This window comes from Ceratina calcarata, unplaced genomic scaffold (assembly GCF_001652005.2).
Source record: "Ceratina calcarata isolate Rehan_Ccalc_2016 unplaced genomic scaffold, ASM165200v1 scaffold115.2, whole genome shotgun sequence".
NCBI lineage: Eukaryota > Metazoa > Arthropoda > Insecta > Hymenoptera > Apidae > Ceratina > Ceratina calcarata.
This window is the reverse complement of record NW_017132446.1, coordinates 986,810-1,007,259: the sequence shown is the minus strand read 5'-3', so window position 1 is coordinate 1,007,259 and position 20,450 is coordinate 986,810. Positions and strand designations below refer to the sequence as shown.

At 47.2% G+C, this 20,450-nt stretch overlaps 1 protein-coding gene across 1 annotated transcript; it reads right to left on the bottom strand.

Moving 5' to 3' along the window:
• Positions 1–6,087: 6,087 nt before the first annotated feature.
• On the bottom strand, positions 6,088–8,859 carry LOC108623583 (oocyte zinc finger protein XlCOF6.1-like). The gene is made up of 5 exons (XM_026812441.1): positions 8,731–8,859; positions 8,014–8,363; positions 7,853–7,934; positions 7,400–7,787; positions 6,088–6,485 (listed from the first exon to the last, which is right to left on the bottom strand). Exons 1-5 carry the CDS (start codon positions 8,857–8,859, stop codon positions 6,145–6,147), a joined length of 1,290 nt encoding a protein of 429 aa, XP_026668242.1. The 3' UTR covers positions 6,088–6,144.
• Between the last annotated feature and the right edge of the window lie 11,591 nt (positions 8,860–20,450).

The window sequence follows — 20,450 nt, the reverse complement described above, 5'->3', positions numbered from 1 at the left end:
AGTTATTCCCGCGCCGAGGGGCCGCTCTCTTTTCTCTCTGCTGCCCCCCGGAGCCGCGGCGACATCATTTAAATGACCCTTTGCGGAGCGTCCGCGGGTTTTTAGTCTCTCATCTCTGCGGCGAGGCAACGGCCACTCGCGCCGCGACGGGAATACGAGAGGAGGACGCTAGAGGTTCAGCTGGTATGCGACCGAATGCCGGCATACTAAGCAGTCGTGGTGTTTCCTCGATGCGAGCCTCTCTGATCGTATAGAGTTCGACGTTCGCGAAACCAATGATTATTACTATGAAATCGAATTCGAGCTTCTGCGAGTAAAAGATAAAGCTTGATTGAGAATCGAAAAATTGAACTTCGTTGGATTGAAACAGGAAACGAACGCGGATCATCCGGCAGGAAGTAGTTCCGCGTGACGCGTTATGTATTTTAGCAAGGCGAGAGGGAACGGGTTGGAGTTTCCCATCGAGCCAGATTTTACGCCAGCGACACTCGTTGCGCCAAGGAATGACATCGCATTCCATGCGTGTACGTACGCAGGATCGCCTCGGATGCGCACAGAAACGAGGGGCCGGGGAGAGGCGCATTTAGCAAGGATCTTCGGTAATTGTCATTTCTGACCAGCCAGGCATACCTACTCCGGCTGGCTTCTCCATATAATAATATGCGACCGCGGAGCGGTGTCTTCTGTGCGCTCGCTTCCAGTCCGCGGTCCGGTCGCCTAATAAAACGATCGTCGATTATCGTGCAATTATGCCGTCTCATTAATCCACCAGCAATTATGTCCTCCCCCCGCCGCGTCTTGTCAGCCTGCACCCGGTCTCTTCGACGTTGTTTCCTCCTGCTCCTCGTCCTCTTCTTCTTCTTCTTCTTCTTCTCTACTGGTCCCACCTTCGAGTTCCGCTCCTCTTTGTCGCCGTCCCTTTTCGTACGTTCTCTCCCGCAGAGGGAGCCCGGACAGGTCCTTATCCGCCGTTTCATAACTTATGAACGTTGACAAGCGCACGCTGCAATGTTGGGACAACCTCGTCGGCCCTGTCACTGCCGGCAATTACACCCTACTTGGAACCCCGAGACCGCTGCGAGCCAACGAACACGCGGCATCCGCCCGAACTTTTCGCTCTGTCCGCTTCCCCTTTGTTTTTTATTTTTCACGAACGATCGCGGTTCTTTGTCGGGAAGAAAGTCAGCATCTCGATGTTCGTTATCGCGATCTGAAAATGATTCGAACCCGGCGCATCGTACGTTCCGTGGATATACAAAATTCGCCGGTTGCGTTTATTTCCTGAGTGAGAAAAGTCGTAGGAGACGCGAGGAAGTCGACACGCCGCAGCGCGACGGCGGCGCGTCGACAAATCGTCGATCCACTTAAGAATCGCGATGCGGCTCGTCGCGCGCCGTGGGAGGAGATGAGCCGGGATCCTCTCGCGATCGGGAGAAGAACCGTAGGATAAAGGGGAGAAGAGGAATAAGGGAATCGGTCGCTCGGGATGATCGAAAAAAATATCCGTCGAGTCGAGGCTCTGACGAGGTCTCGCTCGAGCGGATCGGTAGCAGAACAACGTCGGTTTCCTCTGAGCGCGCGCGGCGCGGCGGTGCTTTTGCCACGATGTAGATTTGTTTGCATTTAAAAATCAAATCGGCCGCGGTGCCGCTGCCTTTTCCCGTCTCTCTTCGGTGGTAGCCGTCGCGACGCGCCGTGTCTTCGTCTCCTCCTTACCATTCTCGTGGCTGTTCGCGGAGCAACAGAAGCTCGCGGTTCTCTTCTTTTCTCGGTAGGATCGCCGATGCTGCCGGGAAGGTTGGTATGCATGGATCCAGCCGGTGAACATAGCTTCCTCCGGTTCTCTCGCGGTCTCGCTCCTTTCTCTGTCGCCCGTCGCCATCGGTTCCCTCTCGGTCGGGGACAATGCACGCCAGTTTTTGCGTCGTTTGCTTCCACCGAGCCCGCCGGACGATGGATCTGCTCGGGCTTCGACTACCATCTCGTTTTCTTTCCACTCTTCTTCTCTCTTCGTTCTACGCCCTCCCGCCCCTCCGCCCTTTTTCATCCAGCTTCTTTCGCCCCCTACACACCTCTCCCTGTCTCTCTCCGTCTCTCTTCGACGTCGACTCGCAGCTTCCCTCCTTTTCTCAACGTCCACTCCCTGTCCCACCCTCGCGTACAATGAAACCGAAAATCTTCTCCGGCACCCGGGGAATGCGGCGCATGATTACCTACATCGAACCAGCGAGCCGGCTCGCAAGAAGGACCAAGCTTATTCCTCCCGGTCGTCCCTCCGATCGACCAAATCGTTCGAATACGCGTTAGGTGTGTCTCAAACGGCCGATATGTAAACGAGAACAGTGGTCCCCTCTTTTGAAGGAATTTGTCCGATTCCAGCTTCCACGAATGCTCATACTCGAACAACGATCGTATGTTGATTGCTTCTGTCCGATTCAACAGGATCGAGCTAGACACCTGTTTGTTCAGCAAAAATAATCAGCCTTACGAACTGTTTCCAATATTATAAAATATTTCTTCGACAATGAGGACGCACGATTTGTACACGTTCTCCAATGTGACGTACATTATCATTTCCTTATCGAACGGAATTAAAGACATTTTCATGAGTCGCCGCGAGCGGTTTACCGATCAAAACTTTTTTCGCGGCTGGCTCATTGAATTGAATCAGCAGCCGCATTAAGCGGCCGGATTATATAGCTAAACTGTTCAAGATGAAACGCGTCGCGGACAGATATATTAAGCCTGTCAGTCGGAGACGGAAGGCTACACGATCGCGACGCAAAACGAGACCACGGAGTTGGTTTCATTCAGTATAAAGTCTCGCGACGAACCGCACGACATTTTTCCGTCTGGTGACCGTGAACCGTTAACGCCCATCCTGTCTGAGATAGCCGGTGTCTGAAACGGTCCGGGAAAAACCGTTTGCTATCCCTAGCTACGATTCTACACGATCGTTCCATCTTATATACAGGGTGTTTGCGAAATCGTTTGCGTACAACCGGCAAAGGATGATTCCTTACATAAAATCTAATCGAAAGGAATATAGTTTTTTTTATAGAGGGCATGATTTTCGAGAAAATCGGGTTTGAAAATTCGTTTGTACGCAAACGATTTCGCAAACACCCTGTATATGTATAACGATATTTCCGTCGAATAGTCAAACGCGATTCTATTGTTCTTAAATCGCTTGGGACATTCGGAACTATGACAACTGTACGTGTCGACTTGTTCCTTGCCTTCGCTCGATTCCGAGACATTTTTGAACGAACGTAGTTTTTCGACGCTTGAGCAAAAATCGCATCGGGAATTTGAAATTCATATCTTCCGGCCGCGCGAGAGGGTGCGTCGCTCGCGCATCCGTCATCTTTTTCTGCCGGCGAGGAGAGCGCATAATTGCGCTGCCGCATTAAACGGCGTGTCCTCCTTGGACGTCGCGTCCGGGTCGATGCCCATTGGCCGAGGTAGCTCCGAGAAATCTTTATCACCGTAGGAAACTCGCCGTCGATGATAGCAAGAAGAATCTTTCTTTGAATCATTTTTGCCGGAGGAAGAATAAAGCTTTGGACGGTCGACAGGCTGGGAATCGCGGTGTTCCTCCGGTAATCGTGTTCCTCGATCCGCGATACGTGCAGCTATAATTCGTTTAAATGCTCCATTTTTCATCTATAACGATATAAACGAGGGCGCACACTGCGCAAAGCGCTCTGGGTATTGTTACAATTAACAAGAATTAATAATAACAGCGGGAGGAGAAGACCCGCTTGTCTGATCTTAATTGCAATTAATTTTTAATTCACCTGTTTACCCGGAACGTTGCGCGAATCTGTTCCTCTCTTTCTCTCACGTTCCACCAATCCTTCTCCTGTTATGAATTAAATACGCGTTAACTTTAGACGGCGATGACGATTACGATCTCAGGGGTCGCGCTAATTAAAGGCGCAGCCGTTAGGTCGCACCGCGTATGTATAATTCCGGCACATGTTCTATACGAAATAACGCGTAAACGTAACGTTCATCGTCCTCTCTCATTAAACGATTATCCGGAATAATCGAAATATTTCAATTTCTTCCGTTTCAGATACGAAAGACGAACGGAGAGTCTGCGAACTCGGCTTCATGGGTCGTCGCGTCGATTAACCAGAAGAGGCGATGAAAGAGTTCGATGAAATAATGACGGGACCGAGTCGATAAATAGTACGGCTCGGATGCATTTAGGGGCGGAGTGAGGCAGGTGGAACGGGAACGGGGTCGACGTGGACGGGCGCCTTCAGGGTCCGGCGTTAATGCCAGCCAAAGCAACGGGAAAGACAGGTATCAAAAGCCCGTATTTAAATATTATCAGTGAAATTACAGTGGTCAATGCTCGCGAGGGCTGCTCGGTCATTACCGGCTGGCCTGTTTAATCGCCGTTGTCAATACTAATCGACATCGTCGTTATTTAATATTCCTCGCTCTTCTTCTTCCATTTTATCTTTGTCTCTTTCTCTCGAACCGAGGGAATGAAGCGAGGCTCTAATGAAATAGTTTTTCAATGACGGTCCTGACTCGTACCGTTGCATTCGTACGCGAGATATGAGTACATGAAACAGATTAGCCGTCTGTTTCCATCGTAACAACGCGGCGGGTTGTAATTAGGAATCATCTGTAGGAAACTAACATGCGAGGGTGCTCATTAGCATGCATTAACGAATGGAGCAACTATGTGTATGAAACTAGGATAGAGAGAGAGAGAGAGAGAGAGCGGACGACGTAGGACGGATGGTAGCAACGACGGGGGTGGAGACGGTGAAATAATTAAAGCCGAACGATCGCTATCTAAATAATTAGAAGTTGGCGTGACTCTGCATAAGGTCTGTGTACGCGGCAACTGAACTGTCAGATCGTAAGATTCCGCGAGCCGGGCATAATTAGGCGAGAAATATGAACGCGAAATCCTCCTGCATTTGAATGGTAACGCGGCGTCGAAGGAAGCGATGTGTCAAAACCGTGCCGACCGGGGATAAGCATACGCGAGAATCGCAACGCTTCCTGGTCGAACCCGTGACTCAGCCTCGATGCGCTTTCGACGTTTCGTTTTTTGCGTAATCTTGATGCTCGCCACGTGTGAAGCGATGAAAAACGTTGCGAAAATTCGAAGAAAAGAGCCGCGGACTCCGTGTCTCACCCTCCTCGTTCGGTTTACGCAATAACTTAAGTTTCATTTCAATACCGCTAGTGAAACGATCGTCTTTTAAGTTTCGTTCGACTGTTCACCCTCGCGCGAGGGTTGAAACGATATAATTTGATCGTGATAAGGCATGAGAACCGCTCGTCCTGCGGCTCGGATCTAGAGCACGTGGGCCCCGGTTGTGTCGCCGCACGTGAGAATGGTAGTTTAAGGTGCGTGGACACAGCGGGGGCTCGCATACGGTAATCCGAGAAGAACCGCCCTTTATCTGATTGCATCTGTGATTCGCGAGCCTACCCAGAGCAAACCCTTTGACAATGCCGCCGAGTCACATTGCCTCCTAGCCGCGTTCCTTCCATCTTCATCGCGTGCCTTCAACTTCTGGAAACGCTTTAAGATCGGCCTTCGATTCCTCGAGATCTCTTAGACAAATTTCATCAATTATTTTCTACGCTGTTCGATCATGAAGTCGCCAAAGGCTCCGACGAAGCCGCGTTCAATGAAACAATTAAGTATGAATTCGATCACGTTCCGACGATACCGGACGACCACTATGATTACGCGAGCCACCTCGACGACGAGCCTAAATCGTGATGGCTTGTGTCCGAGGGCAAGTACGAATCGAAGTGAGCGCGGGTTGAAATTAATCGGACTTTTGTTCCGCGGCAGAGTGCTTATTAAGCCTGATTCTTTATTGACCCTCGACGGGCATGCAAACACGGACCGAATAGCGACCGCGAGCTATATAATGATTACCCAAGCCTCCATTAGACGCAAACGTGACCGAGCAGTAGCAATAAGTCAGTGAGGTTCTCCCCGGAATCAGATCATTCGTACATCTTAAGATGTTATTAATAACGATTCAATTATAAAGGAAACATGATTTATTTTAGAATCAGGAACTTGCCAAACGTTTTATATACATTTCAATCGTTTTCTGTGGAAATTAACGAGGTCTATCGATGTTAGACGTTTCAATCGAGCACGGTGCTCGTGAACTTCGGACGGAAGAACACGATCTGCGTGACAGATTCTCGGCAGGGTCGCTCGATCTTCGTCCTCAGCGGATTCCCGCATTTGTGCGCTTTCAATTGGTAGCGTTCGTCGTACTGGCGACCGCAGAAACTGCACTTGTACGGTTTCTCGCCGATGTGCCCGTAGATATGTTTAGCCAGCTTTGTCTTCACGCTGAACCGCGATTTGCACAGGTCGCACTCGAATCGTTTCACGCCCGTGTGACGGTATCTGTGCACTTTCAGGCCCCAGGAGCGCCTGTAACACTTGCCGCAGTCCTCGCACTTGTACGGTCTCACCCCTGTAAAATTGAACGAAGAATTTTTAATGCCGCTCGTCACCCTCGTATCGCGATCTTACGTAACAGCGAAGATTCGATGGTTCAGATATCGTGGAACTCGAGTGATTACGATCCCCGTTTCAGCTGCTGTAATATCGAGCAAGCGCAACGAACGAATCCCTACGCGAAATTAGTTGCAACGCTGGCGAACCATGGTTTATACCCGGAAGCCGGAACAGCGTGATTTCCTTAATTGATCCTCCGTTCCAGCTGTCAGTAGTCATAAAAAAAAGTTGGACGAGAGAACAAAAGGAGGAACCGAATAAGTAATACGGACGAGCCTAGATGTGCGGATGCTTGTCGCTCGTTCGAACAACTTCTGTCAGCATTATATTCCAGCGTTTACAACCCGAAACGTTATCGCCGTTTAACTGCGCGTCCTATCGTGGCATCGCGTACGCGTACAAGCCTCGAGGGGTTAATTGGCAGCCTTGTAACACCCGCTCGCGTATTCGTTGATTTTTCTAATTAATACCCGACCTGCTGGTAGTACGCTGTTAACCATAACTCGCCGTTGCCGCACTCTTATCTACTGATTTTTATGTCTCAATACCCGGCCTCGAATTCATCTATTTACATGCGCGTATGAGAATGCAAAAGCCTAGACGGAAGGAGACTTCGTGCGGAGAGGCAGTTTCGAGACGCTCCTTCCTTCCGCGCTCACATTGTATTTTATGCTTGTGAGAATATTCACATTGCACCGTCTGGCTGGATTGTAAATTAGTCTATTGATTTTAACTCCGAGCCATTGTACGCTCGAAACGAATCTGTCTATCTACTTTCATCAGAATTTCTATCACTCCTGACATAATGCCTCTGTTACGCGCGTCTCTCCGTTTTCAATTCAATTCATGACGAACAAAAAAGACGGTCACCGTAGTGCGACAGAATGTGGTGCTTCAGTGCTCCTTTCAGATGGAACCGGTTCTTGCATATATCGCACTCGAATTTCCTGACGCCCGTGTGAGTCAGCTTGTGCGTTTTCAACACGGATGATCGTTTGAATTTCGCGTGGCAAAGGTCACACTCGAACGGCGAGTCCGCGGTGTGCACGATCATGTGTGCCCTCAGGCTGCCCGGTCTGAGGAACCGCTTCTTGCAGATGGAACACTCGAACGGTTTCACGTTCGTGTGCATCAGCTTGTGATCGCGCAACGATTGCCGATGGAGCAGCTTCTTGTTGCAAACGGTGCACTCGAACGGTGCTCGCTCTCTGCGGATCGAATGCGCCTTCGCCTGGTGCGATTTCAGCTGGCCCTTTTGCTGGAAATAGGTAGATTATAAAATCAGTTACGTATTGTATATCGTTAATTAAGCTGCGCGAGTACCTGAAATCGCAGGTTGCAGTATCTGCATATGAAACCTAGGTCCGTCCCATGAAGCCTGAGATGATCCTTCAGGGTGGAGGATCTTTAATTAGAAAAAATATCTGATACAATTTTTGATACGATTAGTAAAAGTAATCGTGGAAATATTCGAAAAGATGTACCGTAGAAATTGTTTAGCGCAGTGACCGCACTGGAATAGTTTCCCATGGCTGTGACCCACCATATGTGTCTTGAAGCTAGCTTCGTCGGGAAACTCGATCCTGCAAACGCTGCAGAGCAATCGTTTCCCACTGGTCAGTGCCTGGATGTATCCCTCGAAATCGACGTACTCCAAAGCGATTTCCCTCCTGACCAAAGAAGAGAAGCTGCTTTCTTTCCTCTTCCTACGTTCCTCATATTTGACGTCGGTTTCCCACGGAGCGTCAAACACGTCGTCTAACTCGTCGTTCGCCGAGAAATTTTCGATCTCGTCCAGCACCTCGGTCTTGATTTTCACCTTGTTGAGGTCGGGAAAAGCGGATTTTCATATCGCAAACGATTTCGCTCGGCACAATCGCGGCGCGCGATCTCTCGGTTTCGTGGACGTTGCATATGCAGGATATTAGATAATTTCGCGTGCGCTTCCGCGAGAAATGTCGACGGGGTCTCCTTAATAATAACCCGGCGAAGATTACGTAAAACGCGAAAAAAATATGAGAAGGAAAAAAACGTACGAAGAAGGAAGAGGGGGGAAAAAGGTTTATATAATCAATTATGCAATTCGCGGTGAACAGATTTTATATGCGATGGAATAATACACCGTTGATTCACAGGTTTCGTACCGGCCGTTTTTGCAATTGTTATAACCTAATTAAAAGCGAAATCATTCTTTTGCCTACTTCTCGGCACCGCGAGCAATGCTTTCGCGTTCCTATTATCTCCACCTCGGCGTCGCTCTCGGTGTTCTCGACGTCGTCCACTCGGTTCCGTTCGTTGTCCGTTAACGTCGCCTCGCTGTCCATCGACATTTCACAAAGCGGCTGAAATGAAAATACACGTGAAGGAAAATTCAGAGCGACGGAGAAACAGAAACGCAACGAATAATTTTCACGTAGTTATTCTTCTCGTCTAATGTGCACGTGACAACAACATACAGGGTGTCCCAGAATTTATACTACGTCCGAAAACGAGGAGGAGCTGAAGTGATTTTAAACAATATTTTCCTTTGCAAAAAAATTTTCCCAGACGTGGTTGTCGAGTTATTGTTATCGTTCGGTGCTTAGAATTTGGTAAAAAGCATTGTTTGAGCCAGTTTAGAGACCGCGTGTAGAGATTTGTATATAATGTATGACTTGGCAGGTCTCAGCGCAACAAAGTTGCGAGCGTGCACACGTCTCGGTAGAATCACGGTCTGGGATCTGGGTTCGATCGGGCTGGCATCGATGTTTGCTTTTTAATGTAGTCGTTGCTTAATTAGGCGAACCTGCGGGAGGAATCGCGTGTAAACAGCGTTTGTATATCCCTTAATTACTATCCGGGCTTGTTACGGAGCAGGGCGGGTACGCACCGGCGTCTAAGATACTTTATTGCCCCGTAAAAGGCAAATAAAAGCTACAATGAGACGTAACTATGCTGAAAATCGAGGAAGTTTAAGCTAATACGAGCCACCATAATTAGCGTGCAGTGACGTGGCCGCGCTAATCAGAGCGACGCGAAGGATGTATCATAACGCAATTTGTGGATGCGTGTACGTACAGGCTTAAGTTCATATAAATTATCAAGCCTGTACGTGTAAAGTACACGTACACGTACACTCCAGTTCATAACTCGAACAGTTTCTCAAATAAATTTTCCACTGTGCAAAGTGCCAAAGCTAGAACCGTCTGCTCGACGATGTATAAATCATCCCTTAAGAATTTCAATAAAAGAATTGATATTACGCTACTGTTTTGAATGACTCCATTTTAATTTATCAAAATACGAGGCTATATTAAAAATTAAACTTAATAAGAAAGTCTATAGAGTCGATAACACGTCCACTATTCTAATTTGATTTCAATTGTTTTGTATATTGATTTGTTATCTAATTTGATTTTAATTGTTTTGTATATTAATTTGTTATTTATTTAAATTGCACTTATTTGTCAATCAGTACGACTTGTGAACGAGAGTGTACGCGTGTGCGTTCTGGCCAAAACTGCGCAGCGCTCGCTCGTCTGTAAACTCATAAATAGTTATCTCGATATTCGTGAAACGATCTAAACCAGACGAACCGGCTAATTAATTAGAATATAACACAAAGTTCACGTTGGAATAGCGGTTTCCCCTGAAATTCTGCATCCAGCTGCTCTCCTCGTTCAACGTCCCGCTCCCAAAAGTAGAAATTGAGCTATTATCATCACGTACATGAGGCCTTGATCGTGAACACTAACGACGTTCCGTGTAACTTTTTTCCCGTTATCGGCCACGTAATCTTGTTCAAATAGGAGTTTAAACTTTATCTATTAACGATATCAGCGATTAAGCATCGTTAAACAGGGATTCACCGAAATTTAATTAATCGTCGATGTTATCCGTATCTTAATAATCCAAGTAAAGTCGTTAATCGCGGTTTCATTCTCGAGGATCATCGAAAAGAATTGCTCGGTTCGGGATTATTCTCCTTAAGTACAGAAACTCCTTTACAAACAACGAACGTTGCTCCAGCTGTCCTGCAAAAAATTCGCGAACGGATTTCAATCGGGTACGCACGCAGCCTCCCTCCGTCCATCCTAACATCACGTCTCGCCGACATTCTCGACCACCGTCGATGCCACCGGAACTACGTACGATTTCAGTGGAAACTCTGGATCGGGCGCACGCAGTGCGATTTCCAAGTGCCTTGAACCTGAAGAAAAAGAAAGTAAAAAGATCGGTAGACGCCGTGAGAAGCGTGGCTGAAATTTTTCGGATGACCGCGTGTATATATGCAAACTCGATGCGTTTTCCTCTCGCTCATGCAATATTAAAAGGGGTTCGGTTAACTGAGAAATTTCCGGGGGGGGGCTTCTTAATTAGGTAAATTCAGATTCCCAGCTTTTGATTTGTTACGCGTTCAGCTCGGCTGTGCCAGGTTTGTTTAATTAAACTATCTTCCTTCCTTCTTATATAAAACCAGTCTCTTGAATTGATCCGAAAAGATATTCAGATTAATTAACAACGGTGAAAACGAGATATTATTTAAATTCTTTGATACATTTTTCAAGGAAGTGAACTGCATAATAGATCGTCTTCAATTCTTGCATGTAATTATTTTTTTATACACGCATTCAATTATGCATTTCTCTTTATAAGTGAATAAGATCCGCTAGAGAATTAAGCGATTTTCGCAGTCTTTCCTGATCAAGGGTTGCACCCTCGAATTCCGTTGATCGAAGACGATACCATTCGCGTTTCTATCGAGCCGGCAGGATTGCGAAAAAGAAACGAGCTACCGCGTCGTCGGTGCTAATAAATCCGCGACACGCTGCGTGGTCCCCGGGTAAAGGCTGATGCATGATTTCATGGAATCGCGACGCACGAGGGGGCAGCAACGCGGTCACCAAGCTCAGCGTCAGCGTGAGCACGCGTGTGGGAAACTCGCCGGATGCATTATGTATTTATTGCTTTACTTACTTAGTTGGGAATTACTTTTGCCAGCGTAATGACTTTCAGGCGAGCGCGCTATCTTAGGAATGCAATAGGCCTGATTTATCGGCCGGCCGTCGTTTTTCTCGGGCCAGTTTGTCGTTATCGCTGTTCGACTCGTCCTACCGTCGCGTCGTCGTCGTCCATCCGTCCACCGTGTCGTCCACGTCCGGCGACCTCGAAACGTCGATGAAGAACGATCCCGCTTCGGTTGATCCCCGGGAAACTCCTGCTCTTCCGTTCCCAATCCTCAACTGAACATCAGATTTTCTCATTCCGCGCTCGTCAAACATATATTTTATTCATCTGAAGACAGAATTCGCATATAAGATAAAAAAATCGGTGCTCGATGCGAAAATAGATTAAACGGAAGAAACGTATTTGAGGCGTTAATGAAGTAATTATCGCGAGGATGCGACCGCACCAGTGGACGCCTGGCAGTGGTCTCGCGGCCGGAAGGAACGTGAAAGGAACAAACACGGGCCAGTGAATCGCGAAGAGAATCGCACGTATTTTTTTTTTTTTTTTTCTTTGTACTCTCTTTCCATCGCGCAATAATTTCGCTAATTGCCCCGGAGATGGGCCGCGGCAAGTGAGCACGTGAGCGCGTAATAAATATTCGTGATTAATTAACGATGGCATTAGACGCCGTTCTGTACTAGAGAATCGGTAGGATAAGTAGAAGGATACGTCGGGCGCGAACGGTCTTAATTGGACGCTCGTATCATTTCTCGATTTTACACTTCGGACAGTTTTCTGCGGCACGCGTCGTTATCTCGTTGATTAACGCGGTTATATCTGCAACGATAATTTGTCGGGAATATTTATCCCTTCCGTCTCGCCGCGGAAATCTTTCGTTTATCAATTACAACTCGGATACGCTTTCAGTATTTTTTCATTTCGCACGATAGTTTGTTTGCCGATGATCAAGCAAGTAAATTGCGATAACATATTTACGTCAGATTATGCCAGCGATGGAAAAGTCGTCGAATCCAATTGGAATAAGTTGAGTTAAGTACATGAATGATATCGTCCGATTTGAAAAATATGAAATGTTTCTTATCGCCTTATCAGGATTCTTGTAAACAGGCGGATACATACGTGCTTTGAATATATTCATATCGGTGCATGTTAGTATGAGCAGAGATACGCCCGTTTTTATTACTATTTTATCGACGTATACTGTCATCATTAAATTTAGTCTTGGCGAGTGACGAATGAGTTTCAACCGATGCAAAACGTGCAACCTCCTCAGAAATGATAAAACACAGTCTTTTCTGAAGTAATTCTCCAATTGCTGTAACATCTGAAATATTTGTCACGTTTTATTGCGGAGAAACGAAGAATAAGTATTCTGGTTGGGGTCGAGGAAATCTCTTTTCCTGAACGCTCGGACATCGACCAGACGCTCGTATTTAGATCGTTGAAAAACGACGTAGGCAGATAAACGCGGGGAACAAGACAGGCGGACAGGGCAGGCCGGCAGCCGGCGAGAGATCCGCGCGCGGAATTTCCCTGGCGGCGCCGATAAATCAGCTCCGGGCCGGCCGGTTAACGACAATGGGAGCCGAGAAAACTGTTCCGCGCCATGACAGGCTGTGTCATTACTGCGTTACTTATAAGCTCGTTCGCGGCCACGACGGCTGCATACGAATGAGGTCCACCACCCGAGACACGTCGATATTACAAAACCTAGCTCGCGAAAAAACCGATCCGCGGCCTGCCGGCACGTCGCATATGCGACGATACGAGACCGCGCGACTATTAATTGCCCATTAACATGCACGTTGAATATTGATCGATCGGGGAGCGATACGTGGAAAACGTTTCTTCTACGGTCTCATAGATCCAGGCGAGTTCCCAGCCAGTATCAAGGTTGCGGTTTTAATTGTCGCGTGAAAGGTACGCCAGAGGATTTGTCGAGAAGCGTACGTTCAAGACTAGATCGAGAGACGCCGTTCGTAGAGTTAGAACTGTAATCGGAAGTCGAGCTCCCAATTTTTCCAGCGAGGAACGAAAGAAAAACCGACGCATACCGCGAGATTCGCGCCGCTCCAAAAAGAATCCCGAAGGCTCACGACCGAGACCCATAAATAATCCCGGCCTCGAAATCCGTTTGACGGATCCATCGATCGAACCGGGAAGTTTTTCCCCCGGCCAGGGTGGCGTCGGTGTCACCAACGTCATTCTCCCGCGTTATACAGCCCAGCGACGGTGGTTGGTGGTGGCTTCGTAGTATATCTGTCGAGGCGGTGGCAGCCAGTCGGACAGGTTATGGGCTCCCTTCGACGGCCGACAAACACGTCGTTTCTTAAGCGGGAGAAAACCGACAAACCCATCCGTAACGTCGCGACTCCTTTCGATCTCGCCACCCTCCACCGCTCAGGGGTTGAAGCTCTGCCAAAAAAAAAAACCCGACAACGAGGGAAAACAAGTCGCCGCTGGTTAAACGGGCGATCATCCCGCTGTTTCCGTCGGCAAATAACGTGCGACTTTTTTCCTTCGGTTTGGGCACAAGGGTAAAAGTCGAACGTCTGATTTGCATATAGAAAAGAAATGCAGGAGAAATAGCAAACACCGGAAAAGCTTGACGTTCCCTGGTAAGCAAGAAAATAAAGACTCGCGATATCATCTGTGCCTAATTACCAATTAGTAATTGCAATGGTCGAACAGAGAGGTTTCCAGTAAGTAAGATGAACCGCGTGGTATACTACAAATTAACGTGGTTACACGATCTCGCTGTTGAAATTAGCGCGATCGCGCGATGCGGGAAAACGTTTTCCGTGTTCCGCGGGCGGACGTTCAGTTTTTATTATGTTGTAAACCCTAATCGCGGCCGAAGAAATATTGCATACCTAATTACCGAGCTGGTACCGACTAATTGATGCAACGATACAAGCTTAAATAGATGTATCCGCGAGTCTGCTGATAACAGAGGACGTAATCGCCTATTGTTTTACTCGTTAGCGTTTAATGCTCGGAGGCAACGTCGTCGCTCGCCATTGCCAGGCGAACGGACTAGGTGGAGGTGGATTTACGGCACTCTTTCATCCTCCCGCGAGGCGGTGAACATGCCGATTGGCTTCTCATTGTCTCCCGAGGTCACCGTGAGTACTGGAACGAACCCGATGTTCCACATTATTTTTTCTCCGTCCGCATTCTTAATCGGACTCACCTGCCTCGGGAGATATCGTGCCATTTTACGATCTCTCAAAATCTCAAGAATTTTACATGTGCGATCGTTTGCGATGAATAAATGATTCCTTTCGTTGAAATTGGAGCAACAAACGAGTCGTTTTTACAACATTCTCCTCGAGACTTTCGTTAACCTGATTCACAATTAATTTACGAGTGGCTGAGGCGAGTCACTTGCGGTGAAATTCGTATGAAATCGACTGGTGTAACAAACAGGATGAGAGGTTGGCTAAATTTTCGCGCGTAGAAAGTGGATAATAATCGCGCGCGGCTACTACTCGATCGCTCGAATTGTTTCCCTCCGGGCACTTTTACCCGGCCTGGCCGATTCCAAACGGTCTCCGGGCGCGATACCCGGGCCGTTAAATAATTTCCAACGGAATGACGGAAAGTACTTTAATCCACTGCTATCTTCGACCGTTTCCCCGTCGCGGGGCACGAACGAAGAATCGTTCGACAAGAAACCGATGAAGGGTTTATCTTAATCCACGGTTCACCGAGCAGACGAGCTGCTCGCCAATCCCCATTGACCACCCTTTCGATCGACCCGACTCCCACACCCTTTCGCCATAACCGATCACACTTCGCTTGTTTTACTAGCCGTTTTTTACCCGCTGAAAAACAAGCCACTGACCAAAGACTGGACACCATGTTCCTCGTCAACTGGCTACCTTTTTGTGTCTCGGAAACGAGAGGACGTTAAATATCGGTGTACATTTAATTCCGTGCGGCCATGATATTCGACGAATACATTTTGACGGATGGAACGTATTTGAAATAACGTGAGACAAAAACAGAACTCGCGAATCCAAAACGTTGGGCTTTGGTCGACGCCACGAATCAGAGCGAAGAGGAACGTGCACGGGAGTGAAAAAAAAAAGAGACAATGAAGAAGACCGGCGAAGAATGGGGAAGGCGCAAGAAGAGTTTCTCCGGACGGAAGAGCCGAGAAGTCTGAAGTCAGGGAAGAAAACAAGCGCGGCGTGGAATTCGCGAAACGAACAGGGGAATTAAATAAAACATGAGTCCGCCGATGGCGTTGAGAAAAGTTGGCAAAGCGTTAATAGACTGGGAGCCGAAAAGAATCCGAGGCCCCGAGGATGGGCAAACACCTGTAACGGCGTTGTTCGCGGTCTCACGTGCCCGGGCGTGGCCGTGACGAAGGTGGCGATGATCGCGCAAAAAGCAGCCGCGGCAAAAAGCCGATCAGCTCGTGCTGATCGAAAACTTGGAATATCCACACCGGAACGGAACCATTAAATCGGTAGCCTGACTGGGAGAGACCCAACGCGGTGCCTCGCTGGCTGACCGAACGTGCCAGAGGAACGATTCTTCCTTAAGCAGTCGATTCATTAAAAATGCGAAACCGCCTGCAATAATTGCAATTCCAGAAACCATGCGGAATTTATATGGATTTCGTTTTAATATCGTGAGTCGACGCAGGAGTAGAAATATTAATATTCCGGTTAAAAAGTGATAGAAAAAGTACACGATCGGTGATATCGCGTGTCAATCTCACTGAGTCTGAGCATTCCGGAACAGTGTCGCGGTTTCCCCTCGGCAGAGAAAATTGGCAGGCGTGTGGCTTGTCAAGCTGTCTCGTGCTCACGCATCGAAACCGCTTTTCCCGCGTGCGAGACGCACGTACACGTACGTTCCGATATCAAACGAGTCAGCATGACTCGCGATCCTCGCCCCGATCCGCCGCGCGGTGCCCCGCTGACTATTTATCTTGTTACAATCGAAGTGATTCGATTCTAACAGGAGATCAATGACGGCCGCCGGCTTTCCGGCTTCTTGTTCCACGGCGATAGACCCGTGAAAGTTCAGATCCGCTCGAAACTGGCCCATAATCGTGGAATCGTTTCCATAGATCTCGTCCGGCGATCTCCTACAACGAATAAACGTTATAGATTCTCATTGATTTATTCTTGTCGACGTTTGTAAATACATTCTTCGAATAGTGGAACGGCAAGGCTACTCACTCGAACGTCCACGGGCTTAATCAATGGTTCTGGGCCAGTGAGATACGTCGTCGCGACTCAAAGACACCCTCGATCTCCATTTTTAATACCGGTTACAATCCTGGACGAATCAATAATGCAAGGAATGGCGATATAACGTGCGAGGGAACACTTAGCCGGAACGACAGAGGCGCGTCTATCAGGCCATGTGTTGCCTAATGGTACCGATCGACAGTCGGCCGGCAAATATTTATCGCTGCTCACCGGCCGCCGTCGGCGAATATAAACGTCCCACCTTTAATGGGACACCTAATTCCGCCCACGCGATCCCATCGCCCCTCGTGAAATTAATTTGCTCGCCTCTCGACACGAACGGCATTCGTACCTGAAACAATATTAGATTTAAATTCTCAATTGTTACATTCTTCGAATCTGAGCTTGTAAAGTCAGTATTGACGATCGGCAAACACGGACCTAAGGGTATTTTGCTAATCAAAGATCACGTCAAAGGGACGTGAACTGTGCGTCGAAACGGCTAGGAGCAAACAAAGAGGGCGGACAGGAACAGGAAGTCGCATACCGTCGTCACCGTGGCCGAAACGTTTGGCAGATGTTTGCCTAGCTCGCTAATGTAATATCGTTTGCCCGCCGAGTATCGAATGTTGCTGACAAAACGAAACTCCGCTGGAATACTTAACCAACTACGCGTACACCGGCAAGAACTCCTAAATCGTTTCACGTAACTCAAGATAAAACTCTATTTCTCTTGGTACATAAAATTCATTTTAATTCCGATCGAACACTCGTAAAATTGCTTACGAATCCGAACGTGTACTTCGTTAAGATTACGAAGAGGTTCTTAGTTTCAAAATATTGTAGAATTTTTACGAGAATCGGTGCAAGGGTCGAGGAAAAACGAGAAGGTGCGAGTGGAAGCATGGAAGAAACTATTAGACATCTAATTTGCGCGTTCTCATGAATCACCGGAGCGTTAATTAACTTATCACCACGGCGGACACACCCGCGGCGCGTGGAGGAATACCTCGCGGAAATAGTCTAATAAATTCGACGGTATCGACGCTATAATAAATACGGCAGAGGCGCGAGGGCATAAATCGCCTCCCTTATTAACTAGGCGAGCGTGCATCTCCACGAGCTTGTATTTCACCGATTTCCCGGGATGCAACTTGTTTATAGTTAACAACCGGGAACCCGTTCGCCAAAGCCAACTCGTTACTTTATTGTGGTGTAATATTGGGATTTACGAGCCACGCGGATGAAGATTGCGATCCTGATCGAACAGGCTCCCAGCATTTAAAACGGAATTAGAATCAACATTTTTAAAACACTTTTACCACATTCTATTTTGGTTCCGCTCTTTAATTTTCATGGATAAAAGTAAAAGTAATGGATTTCCCGGTTTCTGGAATTCCTACCTTTTCTTTAAAGTATATTTCTCTTGGAAGATTGCGGTCGTAACGATCCTTCGTCGAATCTATCGGCCCGTTTTATTGTTCTTCCGCCATCACCGACTTCCGGATGCACTTCGTAGTGTCATAATCTGGAAATATGAGAAGCCAGTAGACGATTCGGACATTGTTCTTTGTAATTTAACCGAGAACCAAGAAACGATAACGATTCTTAAGAATCTCATTATCTGCTGTGACGAAGTTTCGAAATTTAATCGTCGAATATTTTTAGCAGAATAAAAAGTAGCACGAATAGTCCGTAATAATTTAGTAAAACGTTCGACAGAGCGTGACAGAAATAGCCTCCCAGATCAGAACCAGTAAAAATTCAATTACCACGTATTTTAATCTCCTCCAACAATCGATTAGTCACGATCGTAGAGCAACGACCGCCCACGCAGTAGTTATACACGGGCACTGGTCCATCGAAGTTCCACTTTTCATACCTTCAAATTTAATTCCTTAAACAGCAAAAAAGAAACAGCTCGTTAGATCGTGTCGTTAATCGGGTCCGTGAAAACGTAGCTACCGCAGAATCGATCAAAGGCGAGACTTCTCGGGGGAGCACGTCGCCTGAAAACGGCCGTGGAGATGCGAATCCATACCGATCGGAAATTAGATCGAAAGAAGTCGAACGAGTCGGCTCGGCTCGTGGGAAGATTTCCACGTAACTGTATCCGTACGTCAAACAGTGGAAAAAGCGTGTAACACGGATAGCCGGATCAGAAACTGGTATCCCGGGATCAATATTCATCGTTGCTTCTTACGCTCGGTCATTACGATTTGTTTCTACGCTCGTCCCCGGCTATTTTCCGCGTTCCGTGGCCACTCTTCTTCTTACTAGACGGCATTCTTCGATTCGATCCCTGGAACTCGATCCAGTCGATCCATGAACAAACGCTTAGCTCCTATAATATAACAGATTCAAATCATATTTCTGTCACACGTTGCAATTCAGTTTCATTAATTAACGATCAGGATCGATCGTAAACCGTCACAGACGGATACATTGCGTACATATAAATCATACTTTCGAATCGCATTATAAAAGATTAATGAGATTTTTATTTCTCGATGCATTGACCGGTAACAGTAAAAATTAGAAATTCTACGGCGGCCAGATACGAGATCGAGATCAATCGCATCTATTGTCCTCGGGCCAACAACAATGGACTAATTGATTTACAAGTCGACTGGCGATACTGCCACGTCGCTGCTTTATTATACCTGCGCGTGGTAGCCGATCAATTGACCGTGACGAAATATTTTCCCTTAATTGAATAATCAACGGTTAATCAAACGGTCGCGGACTGCTCGATTAAGATAACGATCGGCCGGCCCACTTAGTGCGGCAAACGGGCCGAATAGCGAGTAATTATTCACACAGCCATTTGAATAATTGCCTGGAAAATTAAGCGGGCACCGAGCTGGCCCTCGGAGTTTATTAATGTCGACGCTTACTCCGCTTATCGTATCTACACGTTCAATTCGCTTACGCTACGGGCTCGATGGGAAAAATTAAAACGCATTTCTAGGAGCTTGTACAAAGTTTATTTTCCACAAAAATATTAATTTATTTCACAAAACGTTATAATAACAATCGAAGTTATACATTTTTATATAATACTATTATTTCTACGATATAATCATGCCTGATCCGATGAAACGTGAGAGGATAACGCTGGGCTCGGTGAAATTGAACCGGTAGATAAAAAAGGAGGCACGGGCGAGTAAAGGGATATTAACTAATTCCGTTCGATTAAAACAACAAAGCCGAGGTAGAAGCAAGAAGTCTGGGATCGTCTCGACGGACTTGTTCACGTGGCCGGGAACCCGTGCTCGCTCTGTCACCCTCGAAGCCACAATTTCTTCACACTAATTACCGATCCGTCCCGCCCACCTGACAACCGAGAAAGTGTGAAAGACTCCGGAGAACCCGCTTCCAACTCCCAACTAGACAATTCCGTTCGTCGACTGTGTACCCTGTAAAAAGGATAAATAAATTGATAAATTATAGCAATGGAAATTGACGTGACAAAGAATTTATACATGTCTAATGCAATATCGATCATCGTATATTATATCAGAATTTGAAGGAACAAAAAAAATAGTGCAGGTAGATGTTTAAAAAAGATGTTTGAGAACTTGCTGTATTTGAGAACTTGAGAAGAATTTCGCTGAGAGCATTGCCGATCGAGATAGAGGGATCGATTTACGTGAATAATGAGATGGGGGAAAGAGAGTTCCTCGACGATAAATTTAACGCGTTACGGAACCGCTCTCTCGCATCTCGGCGAGGAACAAGAGTGTTCCACGTCGTTAGAC

Coding starts and splice junctions, on each gene's coding strand:
- LOC108623583 (XM_026812441.1), bottom strand. CDS start 8,859: ATGTCGATGGACAGCGAGGCGACGTTAACGGACAACGAACGGAACCGA. Junction 7,788..7,852: donor ACTGCAACCTGCGATTTCAG/GTACTCGCGCAG, acceptor ACCTATTTCCAG/CAAAAGGGCCAGCTGAAATC. Junction 6,486..7,399: donor CCACATTCTGTCGCACTACG/GTGACCGTCTTT, acceptor TCAATTTTACAG/GGGTGAGACCGTACAAGTGC.